We start from the raw sequence: 17,180 nt of genomic DNA on the forward strand, positions 1-17,180 counted from the left end.
TTGAGTTTCAAGTTATTCCTTTAATAGTTAGAAAACTGGTTTTATTCTTAGTTTTTCAGAAAATGATTTTTAAGTATTAGCACCTACATTGGAAATAACTCAAACTTAGTTTTACACTTGCAAAAAAGCCTCGATAATCAATGAAGCTATCCTATATTCTTCTATTTTTGAATATTCCAGTAGAGCACCAAGAGGGAAAACAAAGCAACGTTTCAGTAATAAACAAGCTCTGTCCTCACCTTACTGATACCAAATGACCAGATAGTTCCCTGGGACAGAATTCAGAAAGTCAGAGGTTTTTCAGCATACTTCAATCACCCCATTTTTAGTTATTTAAGGTGGAAATTGATGGGTTTATAAAACTCATCAAGTGAAGTGCTAGTTTATTAAACCAGAGCTGACCTAAGATGCAATTAGAATTTGACATGTTTCCATACTTAGTTCACAAGTTTATTATGAAAAACACTGCAGCTCTCTCCTGCAGTAACATTGTTTTACAGAAAAAAACAGTTCTGTTCAAAGTAATTCACTATGCTTGGACATTACAAAGGACAAATGGTAGGGCAAAGAGTGGGAAAGGGAACTGAGTGCAGACGAAAAAAAAATCAATACAATTAAATTAAACAGTATTCCCTGAAAATAAAACAAACAAACAGTTTCAGAACAAATATGAGGCCTTGGTACTTATTTTAAAAATGTTCTTTAAGCTTCAATGATTGTTTGCTGCTATCCTTATCTACAGTCATGCTGAATAAAGCTATAGCTAAATGGAAAGTTAAATGTATTCACGAGGTGTTAATGTCTACATCTTATTATTTGCAGTCTCTCAGAGAAAGCAAAAGTAACTACAAATAGCGCTATGCCAGAAACTGGTTTCTTGACCAACAATGTTGCTTCAGCATGCAATGAACTGGTTCATTCTAAAGTGGTCACAGTTGTTGACGACAAGAGGCTTTGTATTTGAATATGGCACGTCTTTTGGTCCATGTGAAAACAAGTTTGAATGTTAAATATTTTCTGACACTTTGGAGTTACTGTTGCTCTTCCCATTTTCTTTAGGTCAACATATGGTTCATGGCAATACTGTACAGGTCTAAAATCTCTTTACAGGAAGTAGTCTGGGGTGCGACGAGTAACATGCGGTTCACCTCTACGTGGTGCTGGATCAAACTGCAAACTGAAAAAAGTGCACACATTAATGAAACTGTAACAGTCCTGTTTACATTCAGATATATTTTATATGTGAATCATAGTAGCAGTGGTCTTAAAACGTGTAAGTCAAAGTTTTTTCAAAGAAAATTTTCTAGAACAAGCGTTCAACTTCTTCCACTTCTCCTGCTAGTAGGTATTTATGATCCCCATATTTTAAACTAGTTTTATGATTTCTACCAAAGAACTATGGACTGGAAAGAAATTAATCTTGGCTTTAAGACTCAGATGAAGTGGACAGATGTTACTATCCATTTAGAAAGTTAAAGTCTCCAGTAGTTGTCAAAGGGGGCAATTTACACAGTGCCCTTGTTTATTACCAAGTCTCTAAAACTCCTGTTGAAGTCATTAACTAGAAGCCCTACCTTCAAAAACAAACAAAAACACAAAAAAACTAAACAACAACCACACACACACCCATATCCCAACATATGGGAAGAATTCCAAGAGTCTCTTGCCCTAGACTGGCATTATCTCAGATATGACGGGGTTCTCCTACTTACAAATTAATCTTCAGATGTCTACAGAATTTCACTAAGCTCCAGTTATATAGAACAAAATAAGGAGTCTCACTTGAATTCAACAGACAAGATTTCAACAACAGTTCCACATATTTGATGGTCTGTAACATTTTAGATGTGACTAACCTGACAATTCTATATTTATTTCACCTCCAGAAAGTATACAGGGAAAAAACACACCTCAACACAATAATTAAATAGTAGCTTGCTAAAACAGCTGTCTTAAAATCACGTGCAGCATGAATCTCATCTTTAAATATACTTACAAGGAGTATTTTAGAGTATCATCAAGTTCCATAATTGCAGCCTGATTGCCACAACGGTAACAATAGTTTGGAGCACTGAAAATTGTTACTACATTCCGATCATGGCACCAGTTGTACCCCTGCAGAGAGAGAGAGAGAGAGCGTGCATGCACACGCACAGAAAAATAAAATAAGAAAAGATATTTATGATAGCCAAACTGTTATACCCCATGCAATGACCTGACTACTAAAACTGATTTTTTATGTGCAAAACCCTTACTGATATCTGTAGCCCCATTAAAAAAAAAAAAAAAACCCACACACAACACCACCACCACACAAGTCTTCATTTATTGAAATGGAAAAGGGAAGGGGGGGGGGGGGAAGTTTTGGCCTGTGCATGTTTCTTCTTACTAGTAAGCATAAGCTAAGCACATTCAAAAAGACAAGGTTTTTTGTTGCACTGGTGTTAAAAAAAGCAATTCTGAAGTACACAACCCATTTTGAATCTTAAGCTGTGTCATCAAAACCAGAACCCAGATATACATTTAAAAATAGTAATTGCCAGAGGTAACTGGAGCCTAAGGACAAAAAGTACATATCTAAAGTAAAAAGGATAAACGTGTTTAAGACACACATATTTGTGTGTATTTTCCTAACAAGAGACTCAACATAAATGTTTAAAAACCCTTTTATCTACACAAAAATGTAACACCAGATCTGCTAATAAACTCTGTTTTGTAATGTCACTGTAGCTTTGGGAAAGAAGGCAAAAAAACAAACCAAAAAAACACCAAACCACACTGCTCCAGTGCCAAATTGAGAAGCTCCTATAGTAGCACATCAATAGTTCCAAAAATAGAGTTTCTGGAAGATTCTCAGCTGTATCATCAGATGTTGTCACAGAAGCCTATATGCAGATCTCAGATATACCGAATATGGTATTAATGCACCAACTATACAACCAAGAGTTTGACAGATAGCTACACTACTTACCTCCATTACCAACTGATGAGCTCTTGAAACCAACGTAAGGCCATTAGCATGGTTAAAGGTTTCTGAAATATCTTGTCCAAATGTATAACCTGCACCTCGAGGAGAAATTCCCCAGCCACCACGATCATCTGGATCTGACCATAGCAAGTCACACATTGGACCCTGTAAGAATTTAAGTTATTTCAGAAATTGCATGTGAAAATAATCAAAAACCACACATACACACACCCCTCTGAACAACTTACTGCAGTGTCTCTTTAAGACAAAAAAAAGAAAATGCCTATCAACTACAACAGCTATTGCAGATAACTCCTGAAATACTACTAAGAAGTTAATCTGAATAAAGAATCTGCATAGAAGCAGTTCTCACCTCCGAGATCCTTAAGTGATACTTGAGATTTTAGGCATATTAATGAGATGTTTCTTACTTTAGGCAAAAACATGCCCCTCAAATTTTCTCCAGAAAACTAATACAGGAAGAGAGGCACTTTCATACTGCTAAGCTGTTTTGAATTTCATTTTCAACCTGCGTGTGCATTAAGATATACATTAAGATGTATGCTGAGTCATGAGTCCTACCACAAGTTTAGATAATGTATTTTTCAGTACCTCATGGGGAACTTCCTGCAAGCGATCAAGTGCTCTGATGTGATCCAGTGTATCTATCGATGGAGAGAGACCACCATGTAGACAGAAAATCTGAAAGAGAGATATATGAAATTCATCCCATTTGTTTACCCTATTTATTTTAGCTCACAAACAATTAAGACTGCAAGAGGTTACTTTAAAGTTGAGAGCTGACAGAATACAGTATTAATAGCTCCCTTTACAACTAGTAACATTTAAACTTTCAAACTTCAACATACCTGGCCATCCACCAAGGCAGTTAGAGGAAGGTAATCAAAAAGGTCTGTAAAGTATTTCCAAACGTTTGCATTTCCATATTTCCTTAAACATTCATCATAGAAGCCATATACTTGTGTGATTTGCCTGCTTTCATGGTTCCCTCGAAGAATTGTGATACGTTCACGGTAACGGACCTAAACGTAACAATTTATTTTAGAGGCACCAAAATAGGCATGCCTTCCCCCCCCACCACAAAAAAAAATAATTTGCTTTTTCTCCCCTTTGCTAAAGCAGTGAAAAAAATGTTTTTAAAAATGAAGTTTCAACTACAGTGTTTGAGAAAAACAGGGTAATACATTTAAACCTTAAGTTGCCATATACTTTGAGATGAATTACAAGCTTTTTCCACATATATATACACACACATGTAGTGTGTATACAGTATAAAGCTAGTTTTCAGAAGTCTAAACAATTCCCTACCTTTATAATATTTCAGCTCTTTTAACCCACATGCCTTACGCTTGTCTTTCCAAGCATAACATCTCCACCCACTACAATCACTCAGTATTCTTTGTTCAATAATGCAAGATCCATAAGTTTGTGTTTAAGAAATTATTTAGAGATAACAGCTTTTTCAAAGATTGCTACTTAGGCTAGAATAAGTAAAGAAATGTACAGGCACATACACACAGAGCATTTGTTTTAGAAAGTTATATACGCTTGCACCTGAAAGTTAGGTTTTTCAGAAAGATCTCAGAAAAGTAACATAGCTAGCATTTCATTTTTTTATACCTATAAAACAAGCACAGTTCATTCTTAACAGAGATTAAGCATACTTAGTGTAGTAGTTATAAACGTCATTTAGAATTGTACAGTTGAGAAAAAAAGTTACCTTAAGAGCTACAAGCAATGTGACTGTTTCAACTGAATAATAGCCTCTGTCAACATAGTCCCCCATAAACAAATAATTTGTGTCTGGTGATTTGCCTCCAATTCTGAAAAGTTCCATGAGGTCGTGAAATTGTCCATGGACATCTCCACAGACTGTGACCGGACATCGCACTTCTTGTACATTAGATTCTTTTGTCAAAATTTCTTTAGCCTAAAAAGCAAAAAAACAAGAACAGTTCTAAATGAAGCACAAGCTAGAACGTAACTAACGTTCAGTGGTATCAGCAATTGCAGAACAGGTGGATTCTCTGCAAAAGCCTTTTGGAACAAGTTTTGAGTTTAAGTACGTGCGAGAAACTGGGTTGTGCCTTTATAAGCTAAAAGGACACCTGCTGGCGATACAGATTTTGTCTTTTTTTTTTTTTTTGAAACTGCCTACATAAAAGTTGCAGACAAAGGCAATTTGATGAAGAAGCACAAGTTAAATATAGCATCAAAAAGGTAATTAAAATAATGCAAGAACCCGTTAATCATATCTATCACATTGCCAGTTGTTAGTTTGTTCTCAGAACAGACACAAATGCATACCAAAGTAAATTTCTAAATCAAGAGGATATCAGAAATATAAATAGAAACAAGTTCAGAAGTTACTCTCTACAAAGATTTCCAGGCCTTTTAATCACCAACTTCCCTACCCAAGAAGAATCTTTTCTTTTTTTAAACCTTATTACCAGAATGACAACAGAATACACAAAACTACAATCAGTTTTATAATCCAAGATGGCTACAAGGCTCCCAGAAACAGCACCAAATACCACCTATGCATAAGCCATGCTGAATCCAAAATATTCTAAAGTATACACCAGTATTATAGACTGACAGAAGAGCCATGTGAATAAGCCACATTCATTTTTAGGGTCAATTTTCTTGATACTTTCTCAAACCTAACCTGACAACTAAAGCAATATAGTACCTTGTGGTTTTATTTTGCTAAGCTAAGCACGAACTATTTTGAAAGCACTGCAGAACAAATTCATAATCATTTAAGGAGCATTAGATTTTAGAGCTCAGGAAAGAAACATTTGAAGTTAAAAATCTAAACAGTATATTAAATACTGGGTATTGGAATGAACCATGCTAATAAACATGCTGCTGTGTCCAAGTTTCCATTCTATCCACAAAGCCATCAGCTGGACAGTGGCTGACCCCCCCCCCCTCAAGGTCTCACTGTTCCTAGGCATTATCCAGGCTAACAACCACAGTAACCATTTCAAACAAGAAGAGTGCCAGCAACACATGCTTTAATGATGGAGATGCATGAAATTCAACAAGATTCATTCAGTGCTGGGGGGAAGGAAAAAAAAAAATCATGGTAAGTACCCTGTACAGCACAGAGCTTTACATATTAAAGCATGAGTAACAGTTAAATCATTTTGCAGACATATTTACATCAAAAGTCAATCTCAGATGACAGTTTCCACTCATGCTGTGCCTAGTACTAAAGATAGGTCACTGCTGGCTTGTGGTAGACACTAAAAACGTAGATTTATTTTAAGATAGTCTGACTTAAGTTCATTTTAATGCAGTGACACTCACCGGATGTTTTGAAGGTGTTATAACATCCTCAGCATTATTAGCACTCCTCTAATACACATTCAGAAGTATTACCCATCTGAATCCACGAAAGCTTTTATAATGGTCCTTTTGACAGAGAAAGTTACAGATACCTATAGCACTTCAATATGAAAAAACTGTTTTCTTTAATTAGAATGCTTTCTACTCCCATATTCTCTTGCCACACTGGAAGCACTGCACAAAGAACACAGCATTTGTTTTTCTTTGAAGGTATGCAACTTTCATGTTGATAGAGATTAGAATGGCATAGTTTTCAGCATTAAAGTTGTCACTTCCTCAGCTTTTGAAATATTAAATCACTTGGATATCTTACGCATATGGTCATATGCTTAAGTCAGACAACTATTCGGATGGAAAAAGACTGTTCCAGGTCAGCTTGCAAATATCAATCTATTTAAATCCTACAACATAAGAATGCTAGTGTAACAATTTAAATATTTTCATGTTCTGAAACAAGTTTCATGAAATACTGTCTTATGAACTGCTTAGCCCATTTACAGTCCTGCCACGTCCCACAGCATTAACAATGGCTTACACTGAATTGCTTAAGCAGTAAACTTGCCTCTTCAAAAGAGCGTTACAACATCTGAAAGCGGAAAAAAATAACACCCCTGAAAACAAGCCACCAAGCGGTTCATAAAGCATAGCCCAAGTTTCTGCACTAAATCAGTTCCTGTAAAAGGGTAAAGGAACAGCCTGTGTTAATACACTGCTTAGCTACTAGTAACTAGCAAAAAGTGGATAAGACAATAGTACAGGTAATACCATAATTCCCCAACTCTAAATCTACACAATACCAATATTAATACTAATGTTATTGAATTACCTGTGACACTGACCTTGTACAGGATCATACACCACCCTGTGCAACCTTACCTGGTTCTACTCCCTCTCTACCCATCCTTTCCCCGAGAGCGAGGATGATGCTGCTTGCATAGCCACTTCACCCAACTCCCTTCCTGTCAGTTCCCCTTCCAAAATGGACAGGACTCCCTGCCAGCAGCTCCCCTCCACTTCCCTACGGAAAGGAAGTATAGCATTTCAGCAGCCCTCAACAGAAGACAAAGTACTCCTTGATCAGATCATCCAAAGAGGAAGAATTAGGGGGAAGACATAGACACCTGATTCCTTGTACCTCAAACTCAGTGACCTATTGCCAAGAAGGATAACAGCGCAATACTTCACAAAATTTTGACATCAGCATGTTGAAACATTCAAGTTGCATCGTCTATCACTAGACAAACAATTATGCAATTCTGAAACTTGTTTTTTTTGAACACTTACCACTGCTTTCATTTCTCAGTCATTTTTCACTTCTTAACATTTCTGAATGTTAAAATGGCACTGAATTTCTGTACTGGTTAATATCTTCTAATCTTGTAAGTGACCCACACCAAAGTTTAATTTATCATGGTATTCTACAAATTAGAAATGTTGAATGAAACTAAATAAGAACTTGACATCAACAGCATACACTTTACATTACAACTACAAAACTCTACCTCCAAAGCAGCACAACAATTTTTCAGGACTACCTAGTCTCCTATTTCAAAACCAAGCAACTAACCAAGCAATCTGTGAAAATAATCTCTTATTTCATATTATGAATTATACAGAAAAAACGTGCACCTAGAAGACGCTTACAATTTCACAAGAGAAAAGCATCAGAACCAAGTAAAATGTTGTCATAAATAATCATTGCCAAGGTGGAAAGACATGCATTTTACTCAATGCAATCTGAAAGTTCAAGCATTAAGCATGTATCAAATACACTTCAGCTTAGCTTTAGTGCCTGAAGTTCATTCACACTTAGTATCTGAGACATCTGCTTACTGAGCCATTTTTCTGAGAAAAAAGCAACTTCATACAATCCCAAACCAACCCAAGACATAAGAACAAAACCAATGGTTTAAACGGACAAGAAAACAGTAAGTCTTCACCTTACTAGAATCCAAGTATTATTGGATGAAAATAAAATCTAGGATTAAAACGTTCCTGGACTGCTGCATATTTTATAAATGGTAGGATGAACAGTAAAGCACTCTTGTTGATTTCATTTGCCAAGCACATTTTCTATGCAAAAAACCCTATTCTTAAAATACAAAGATTATCTTCATTATTTTAAGGCAATGCAGGATCCAAGACTAACTAAACTCTAACTTTTATAATAAACAGATACGTAGAAGATTGTTTTTTTTAAAGTATTATGACCATTAAAACTGCTACCATACGATTCTCATCTCTGCACAGTTTTATTTAATAAAAGGCAAGAGTTGTATGCGTGCAGAGCTATCTCCTATTTCCCTTGTTCTCAGCCTCAATTTTTAGCTAGCATGCCACAGATTTTAAGGCTCACAGCCGAGTGCCTTAAGGGCTGTAATCCAGCCATGACACTGTCATTCTCAACTCACTGCATGTTGAGGTCAAGCAAGTTTGCCTCATAAGCAGAGTACATCAACCTTGCATCAAAGAATTTGTTTCTGGAAAAATCCCCTAAATTCACCTGTGCCTCAGTTCCTTTGTATTGCCAGAACATACCAGATACCGCCTGATTATTCCTACTCCTTCCTGTAGGCATTATTTTGGCTTTGTAGAGACGTAAAACAGTGCTTGAAGCTGCTGCATAACGCTAAATCAATGCTATAAAACACTTAATGTGGGGTTACCAGTAACTCAGGAAAGAAAATATAATCATTATTTTAGTTAGACAACATAGCTCCAAATTCAGAGTTACAATCTGTAATGTGCTGTTCTTAGAAGACCAGAATTCACACCTGCAAACTGCCATGCTATCTAATAAAGTATGTTCTGAGAGTCATCATACTGCAACTACGAAAAAAAATCAGGTATTTGTAGTTACCATATTTTGTCCGGATTGAAGACTTCAACCACACCCATAATTTCCTGTCGTTGAGGTGCACAGGATATGACTAAAGCCACAATGATCAGCTAATTGGGATGAAGACTGGTGTTAGCAGGTCAAAAATCATGGCCTGGAAGACATTCCAATTCCAAGGAAAAGGTCATCCCATTACACTCAGCAAGTCTTCTGTAAAGTGAATGCATTTATGTTTGCTTCAATTTAAAAGTTTTATTTTCTCACTTGAGAGGGAAGGAAAACAAGTTCAGACCAAAGACAGTCTCACTGCTTTTAAAGCAATAGGTATTTTCCTTGACCTTATGACCTTTTAAATCAAAGAAGTAGAGAAATCAGGCCTCTAATATCACCCTTCTGAGAAGATGTTAAGACAGAGGTCAGATCACGTATGGCATAAAAAAGGAAACTGACTTACATTGAACATCAGAATCTTCTAAGGAATTAGAGGTGAATGAGAATGTGTATGCAGGAATAAAATTAACATTCAAAAAGCTCCACATCAGCATTTAACTACTTACTATTCTAAAGGAAACAAAAACAGGATTTCCACCCAAACAGAAGGAGCAACAGCAGCAAAAAACTTTTACCAGGGCTGAACTAGAAGATATCCTGATCTGCTTTCTCCCTGCTTTTGTGAGTAATGCCTATGCCTCCATTTCTAAATGTTCACTACTATCAATACTGAAAATTTAGAACTCAGTGAAGCAAAACAAAGCACATCTGATCAATGCGTCACAATATAGCTGCTGAGAATGCATGTGTCATAATGTGGTCACTATGTATTTGTAGCCCTTAATTTTCTTAAATAGTGTTGGTAAGGATATAAGAATTGATTGAAATATGGGGTGTAGATGATAAAGAGAAAACAGAAATCAAGACTGGAGTAAGACAGAATACCAAAGCAACAAAGTGAACTAACAAAAGAAGTCAACATTTTATTTCAATTCAAAATGTAAGTACAGTAGCCTATAGATACATCAATGACTATTTTTCAGCACAACTAGGACAACTCCCAAAAATGCATAATATCCAATCAGATTCCTATATCATAACACACAACTAAGTCCCTTCAGCAATGCTCCATAACTTAGCAACAGTATTAACTCTCTCACCTTTTTTTTTTTTTAAAGCAATTTCTATTTTTGTAAGAGGAAAGACCAATTAAACACAAGATGTTGCCCAAACCAGAAGATCAATCCTAGTGCCACTGCTGCACATAAGATTAGATGAGACAACTGCCTTTTTTTTCCTGTGAATTCTAGAAGCTCTACAAGAAAGTAAACAGGCAGTGAACTTTGCTTTCAAATACACAAGAATAGAGTTATGTGGAGTCAGACTTGGGAGAAGAAAAGGGAATTGCTATTTAAGTATCAATAGCTGATCAGACCAGACGGAAAAAGAGGGATAGAAGTGGGCTCCTCTGAAGGAACTCAATGCCATCGTTATTTTGAACCACACAAGAGATCCCAGTGCCTTCAACTTTGAATTAAAAGAAAAAAAAAAAAGTCTAGCAAATCTTTCTGAAATTTGTGGAGGTGCAAAATAGCTCAGGAAAGAGAGGTGCCTTTCTCTCTACATGGGAGTTCTAAGAATCATAGCAACAGTGACAACACATGAAGCCAACCCTTTATACAGAGATGGTCTTCAGTCCTCTCTGTAGCAGCAAGCTGAATTTGTTTAATGTCATTCAAGTTCTTTACTTAAAATAAATAAATAAAACTAGGTAGTAGTGCAGCTAAAACTATTCCAAAACCAGCTGTGCCCTAGCTCTTTGTTACCTTTCCCTGTAGAAGGTTACCATCACAGGTTTAAGGCTAATGGATCAAAAAAATAATTTGTGGTAACTACTAAAGATGGTCAGCTACGTCCTATAGGGGCTTTATACTCGTCAAACACAGCATTAGCAGTAACAAGGGTTTTAGGGTTCAGCTTCATGAAGTTGTACTCATGGGACAGTAAGTTCAGAAGGTCGTCTTTTGCTCAAAGCTCAAATAACTCCAAACACAGCTAAGCACGTTTATGTTATATGCACAACCAGGATACTGACTGGAAGGCTGGAGGGTAGGCATGTGTGTCAAATACAGAAGTGTACAAGCATGTAATGCAATAAATTGGAATTTTATATATTGGTAAATATATTGGTATTTTATATATACACACAACTGAAATACTGGAGATCTGATTACTGAGCAGTTGAGCTCCAGTATTTATCTTTGGTCAGGAATACCCTACCTGTTTTTCCAGCTTAACATACTATCTAAAGAAAAGAAACACAGCAACAACTGTGTTATTGAATATAGGTGTAGTGGTCAAGAGTTCCTAAGTGAGGACAAAAATTCAATCATTGCTCCTTCAATTTTTAGCACAGCTGCTTTATGAGACCTCCTTAACTCTTGCCAGTCAAAGCCAGACAGGTTATGTTATTACACTGCTTAAGGTAACACAGATGACTAATCAAAAATGGCTAGGGAGCAATCACAGAAGCAGCTCTGCCACCAGATCCAAGTAGGCAATAGCTTCACCACAGGTAGATCTGGAAGAGGACATCAGTCTACAGTCTCATCCATGTTTTTAGACTTAAACTGTTAGAAGCCCAAACAAGTGGGAGTTTGCCCTGACTTAAGAATGCTTATTTGTGTTATCTTAAGCTACACCTGAAATGACTTTTAAAACAAGACCAAAAGATCTGCATCTTTCACTTCCATTTTATCATAATTGATGTGATGATGATAATAAAAAAATCCAACCTTACCAATACCAGCACAACTCAGTTTTATAGAATTTTACAGAACTGAAAACGAAGGAAAGGTGCTGAAGCTACAAGAGTTGGCATACACAAGAACAAATGCTCATGCCCAAATCCAAGCGTTAAAGGTATAACCAGGACTAGGTGAGAAGGCTTGGAAGGTTGACGCTTCCAATGCCTTTTGTATACAAAGGCTATTTCAGTTTTATGTTACCAATTGTCACAAGAAACGGAACACAGTGGGTGAAAGGATCTTTTTTTGTGTAGAAGTGTTCCACAATGACTAAATATATACAGTTATTAAAATGACACAAAAAGCTATTCACAAGACACCAATAACTCCTTAGAGACGCAAGGTGTAATCACATGCATCACCAACAGCTTAATCCCCAAGGATATTCAATGAGGCAGTAGCAAAGGAGCCCTAAACCATTTTCTGATCTCCCATAACCCTTGGACCAACTAAAGAGAGCCCTCCTGCCATTGGCAGTAGTTCAATATTCCCTTTGTAGGTAACCCAGAAGCCAATCCGACAGCAAAGATGAGCTGTATGCATCCATATAACTATCTACAGAGTCCACTGCACAGGAACTCCTGCTAGCTAGCAGTTCCACTGGGGCAGATTTTCTAATATACAGCAAGTTCAGACAGGGATATCCATTTTTACAGTTATCTTGGACAGTCAGAAACAGTTATACGTAAAAATCAAAATGTGAATGTAAAGACTAACTAAAGGAAAAGCTCTTGCTAACTGAACTGGGGGCAGTTTAGCATGTTTACTTGTGGCCAAAATAAGTAGCTAAGAAAGGTAACTCCCCCAACAGCAGAGTAGACAGAAGGGAACATGTGCCTCCATGTGAAAAAGAGGTGGGGAAGGGATCCAGGGCAGTAATATATTAACACAGAGGAGTGAGCTTCACAAAACTTGTCAGTCCAATGCATCATGGGAACTGAATCTTTGATCGCAGATTCCTCTTTCGACCCAAAAGAAAGTTTCTTCAGGAACATATTGTCCTCCTAGAACTAAAGCTCTTAATATAAGCTGAAAGAGTTCAAGCAATTCATAGAGCTGTAGTAGACACATGCATGTTTGGTTTGTTCTCATCTACAATTAGTTTCAGAAAATCTAACTTGAAAGATCTGGTGTTGAGAAACAAAGCTGAAGGCTCTGCAACGGGGAAAAAATATAATAAAATAAATTGGGAAAAATACACCATTAACAAGGCATGTACTAGAGATCAGTATAGCCCAGAAACACTTTTATATTATGAAAATTAGTATTGATGACAAAACCAACAGTCTATGTAACCAAGAACATTGTTACTGATCAAAAGCTGCAGGAGGCAAGGTTTGAATCAAGTCTTCTGGAAGTCTTTAACAGTATCAGCCCTTCACTCAGTTTAACCTTTTTAGAGAGCAATAGTGTCTATTCAGAAGTTTTTTTGCTAGTAATTCAAGTACACAGGAAAAAAAGAAAAAAAATACTTCTACACAGCATACACAGGCAGCTCGTCTTCTTTTTCCAAAAACTAAATGTTATATTCAGACCACTTAATTACAGACTAGTATTTCAAGGGGAGAGACTGATACCTCTCCCTCCACCTATACTAGGTAGCTTCCGAAATAACCAGTGGATATTCCATCCACAAATTCAACTCATTCCTTTGTGCATCTTTAGAGTGCCATCCCACCTTCCCGAACAATGCAACACACCCACCTCTTCTGTGATAAGGGGCATTTATAAATGTTAGAGAGGAGACAAGATCATTTCCCTCAACCCTCACAAAGTAAAAGAAAGAAGAGAACAGTACTCCAAAACAGCATTCTTTCCCCTTCTCTAAATGACCAATGGAAAAAAATCTCACCCGGCAATAAAGATTTCCTTTCTCTTCTGTACACAACAGCCGTTAAAGAATTCAGCAATAAGCATTAGCAGAACCAACACTACTGTCATGCTATTACTTATCAGCAGGCTATATGGTGCAAATCTGGAATACTTATTCATCAAAACTTACACTAACCAAGTAATTAAAGCACACACAATTTGTTACTGAGGTAACATAAAATATACAGCACATATTAAGCTTAGAATAACTTAATACAGACTTCTGTGTGGCAGTTAAATGTTTTATGAAAGTAGATAGTATTCATGGTTACAAATTATTGCTAGGTTTAGAAGACATTTCTGCCAAGTTAACATTGCCACTATTACCTAGGTAACCAAGCAAAACATGAAATACATTAGGAAAGTAACTGGGATGCATAAGTGGCCACACTTAGTTATTATGCTACATTATATAGCATTTGTAAATAGCTGTTAAGTTCTTTAGATATCAACACCGAAATACAACAGAGCCCTTAGGCTTATTCTTATTAGATAGGCACCAGTCCACATGCATAAAGTCCCAGCAGATCCTGAAATACCAGTCTCATGAAGATCATCCAATAAAGGAGGGTGGGTGGGTGGGGGGGAACACCTCACACAAGGATTTTTAGCTAGTCCAAGCTACAGTTTAGTGCAATGAAAATGACAATTTATAGCTAGTAGGGTTTTTATCTGTCCCTTGGAATAGTAACAATACTTGACATTATCCTTAACACATCAAGCTATTTACAGAAAAACATAACCTTTGGGTGTGATTCATCCAACTACTTCAGACAATCAAAGCATGAACCGTAATTCAGCAGTTTCTGAGACTCAGGGCTGGAAGAGTGGGAACGTTTTAAAAAACCTGCTGTCTCCAAGCAGAAATGCAAAGAATTCAACTACTGCCTCACTTTCAAGAATACAGCTTCCCACTTTAAGTGGGTAGGGAAGACTTAATGGCAAGCATGTACTTCTGGAGCCTACTTTCTATTCCTTGCGTCTTCAGTCACTTAGGAACTCAGCTACTATTAGGTAGGAAGTCCCAGGAGAGCTACCTGTAGTTATCAAAAGCCTATCTTCTTTCCCTAACATAGAAAGTCATGTGGCTGTACTCTGCAAAGTACTAACTGCAAAGTAGTAGGAGACTGGGAATTTCAGCTCAAGCCCAATGTCATGGTACCCAAAGAAATAGTACTTTTGGTTTGGAGCTGGCTCAAATCCACCCACCTCGAGGTAAAGTGAGCTTGCTTCTACCTGAAAAATATAATTTAGATATACCTCATACACCCTTGTGATCTCTCATCTTAGAGGACGACAGCAGTTGGACAGGTAACTTTCTGTAACCTTTCCTTTTATCCACATATATAATTCCCACAAATCTAGTCACTTTAACAGTTGTTGCTTTTGTTCAGCCTAACCAAAGACACTGCTGATTCTTCATAGTCTAAGCATCTGTCTTGTGATCCCTTGAGTCCATCAGAAATACTTCAGATTAGACCCTTTTTCCTACCCCGCGTCAAGAATTTATCTTCGTGATGAGCATTACTTATTTTCCAGAAATATGTTTCACTTCCATTCTTCATGGGGGGGGCGGGATCAGCCTGCTGCCTTTGATGAACAGGACTATAGTTTCTTTTGTTGGGAGTTTCAAACAGTATGTCTTTCCTCATCTTCCCAAAGCCCCCAGTAAACTGAAAGCTTTCTGCAGATGCCTCATGCTTCTGCAAGTTATCATACAACCTTACAAAAAATACCCACTAAATCAGTGTTCAGGAAGCTGTATCAGCATCTGTTTATAACTGATGGTAAATGGAATACTTACCTCTTGAAAAAAAAATATAAGGAAGAAACTGGACCACTACCATCAAGAGGAAAGTGAAAAATAAGTAGGCATCTAAATTGCTACTTACTTTCAACACAATTTAAAATACAAAAGCTGTTTCTAAGGGTTACAATTTTAAGCAGCTGGAATATTAGCCAGCTAAGATTTGGACTCAAGTAAGAACCTGCCTGCTCAAAAACACTAAGTTTCTTAATAAATTTATGGATTGTTTTCTGGAAATAATTTGCTTCTGAAACAGCATGCTACAATATTTGAAGATGCAATGCCAAATTTTAAATATTTTCATTACTTCTCATAGTTGGTTCACAGGCTTCTTTAGAACCGAGTACATCGATGACTTCCCATATTCCTTAAATTTCTAGTTCCCAAACAGTCCACAAATATTACTTCCTTCTATCTAGAAATATATGAACATATAAAACCTCCAGTAACTGAAAACAGTCTTCAGCTATTAATTTTTAATTATATTCAGGATTAAAATTCAATTGGAAAATGCAGTTTGATGCTACTAGAACAAATTTTCCCTTTAATTTCCATTCCTAGAATGAAACCTATTTTTACTCAAAGCTGTATTAAGTGTTTCCACATATCTAGAAGACCTACTTATTCACACTGGTCCAAGAATGTGGCCTGGCAGTAATCAGAAAAGCAATGTTGGAAGAGATAGGTAATGTCTTTTATTAGAGCAGAGGGTATTACTGGAGAAACAAACAGACTTTCATACATGGGAATCCCTCCTTCAGGTCCACAGTCAAATTTATCAGGCACAACACACTATGAAAGCTATTTTAAAGAAACATCAAATATATGTTAATATCAGGTGCTGACAACTGTTTTCAGTAAGAGAAAAAGCAATTAAAAGGGCATCTACCATAACAGTTTAATCAATTTATAAAAGTTTACACAAGCAAGTACTTCATTTACCCACTTTGTCAAAAGATGATTTATCCTGGGCTGATCTTAAGACCTTTCTAAATTATAAACACACCAGTGAACACAGTACTCTAACATCCAAGTCTCAATGTTTTTATCAGTCACCACAAAAGTAAATAGCTACATGTGATCTGAACTGTCTATTCTGTTTTTCATGCAACCCAGAATTTTCTTCAGAGAAACCACGTCCCAAAGCTAATCTACCCTTCAACTACAGTTATAAATAAGCCTGTGCTTATTTATATTAAAAATCAAAGTCCTGTGTTAACGCTTCCCTGTAATTTTAAAGCGATGACCATGAGCTTTATTTTCATTGTAATAATCTACGCTTCTGGGACCGCTCGGAAATGCTGAAGCGTGTCACGGGAGCCGGCTGCGCCGATCCGCCCGCGAGCCCTCCCGCACCACGGAGCTGCGGAGGGGAAGCCGCGGCGGGGAAGCCGCGGCCCAGCGCTCGCAGCGCGGCCCGGCCGCGGCGCCGGTTCGCGCCGGTTTCCCGCGCGGGTGGCGGGATGGCGGCGGCGCTCGGGGGTCTCTCGCCCAGAATCCCGGCGGCGGCGGCGCCATTTT

General features: G+C 37.3%; 1 protein-coding gene across 1 annotated transcript in view; it reads right to left on the reverse strand.

Annotated features, from left to right (window-relative positions):
- PPP2CA (protein phosphatase 2 catalytic subunit alpha) overlaps positions 1-17,180 on the reverse strand; it is a 17,910-nt gene continuing 730 nt past the window's right edge. Inside the window, exons 2-7 of the mRNA XM_026063141.1 lie at positions 4,710-4,919; positions 3,838-4,011; positions 3,581-3,670; positions 2,972-3,133; positions 1,997-2,115; positions 1-1,177 (exon numbers count right to left, since the gene is read on the reverse strand). Of these exons, the coding sequence (XP_025918926.1) occupies positions 1,105-1,177; positions 1,997-2,115; positions 2,972-3,133; positions 3,581-3,670; positions 3,838-4,011; positions 4,710-4,919 (828 nt within the window). The 3' untranslated portion in view covers positions 1-1,104. The remainder of the gene's footprint in view (positions 1,178-1,996; positions 2,116-2,971; positions 3,134-3,580; positions 3,671-3,837; positions 4,012-4,709; positions 4,920-17,180) is intronic.

This window comes from Apteryx rowi, unplaced genomic scaffold, assembly GCF_003343035.1.
Source record: "Apteryx rowi isolate R43461 unplaced genomic scaffold, aptRow1 scaffold_2, whole genome shotgun sequence".
Taxonomy (NCBI): Eukaryota; Metazoa; Chordata; class Aves; order Apterygiformes; family Apterygidae; genus Apteryx; species Apteryx rowi.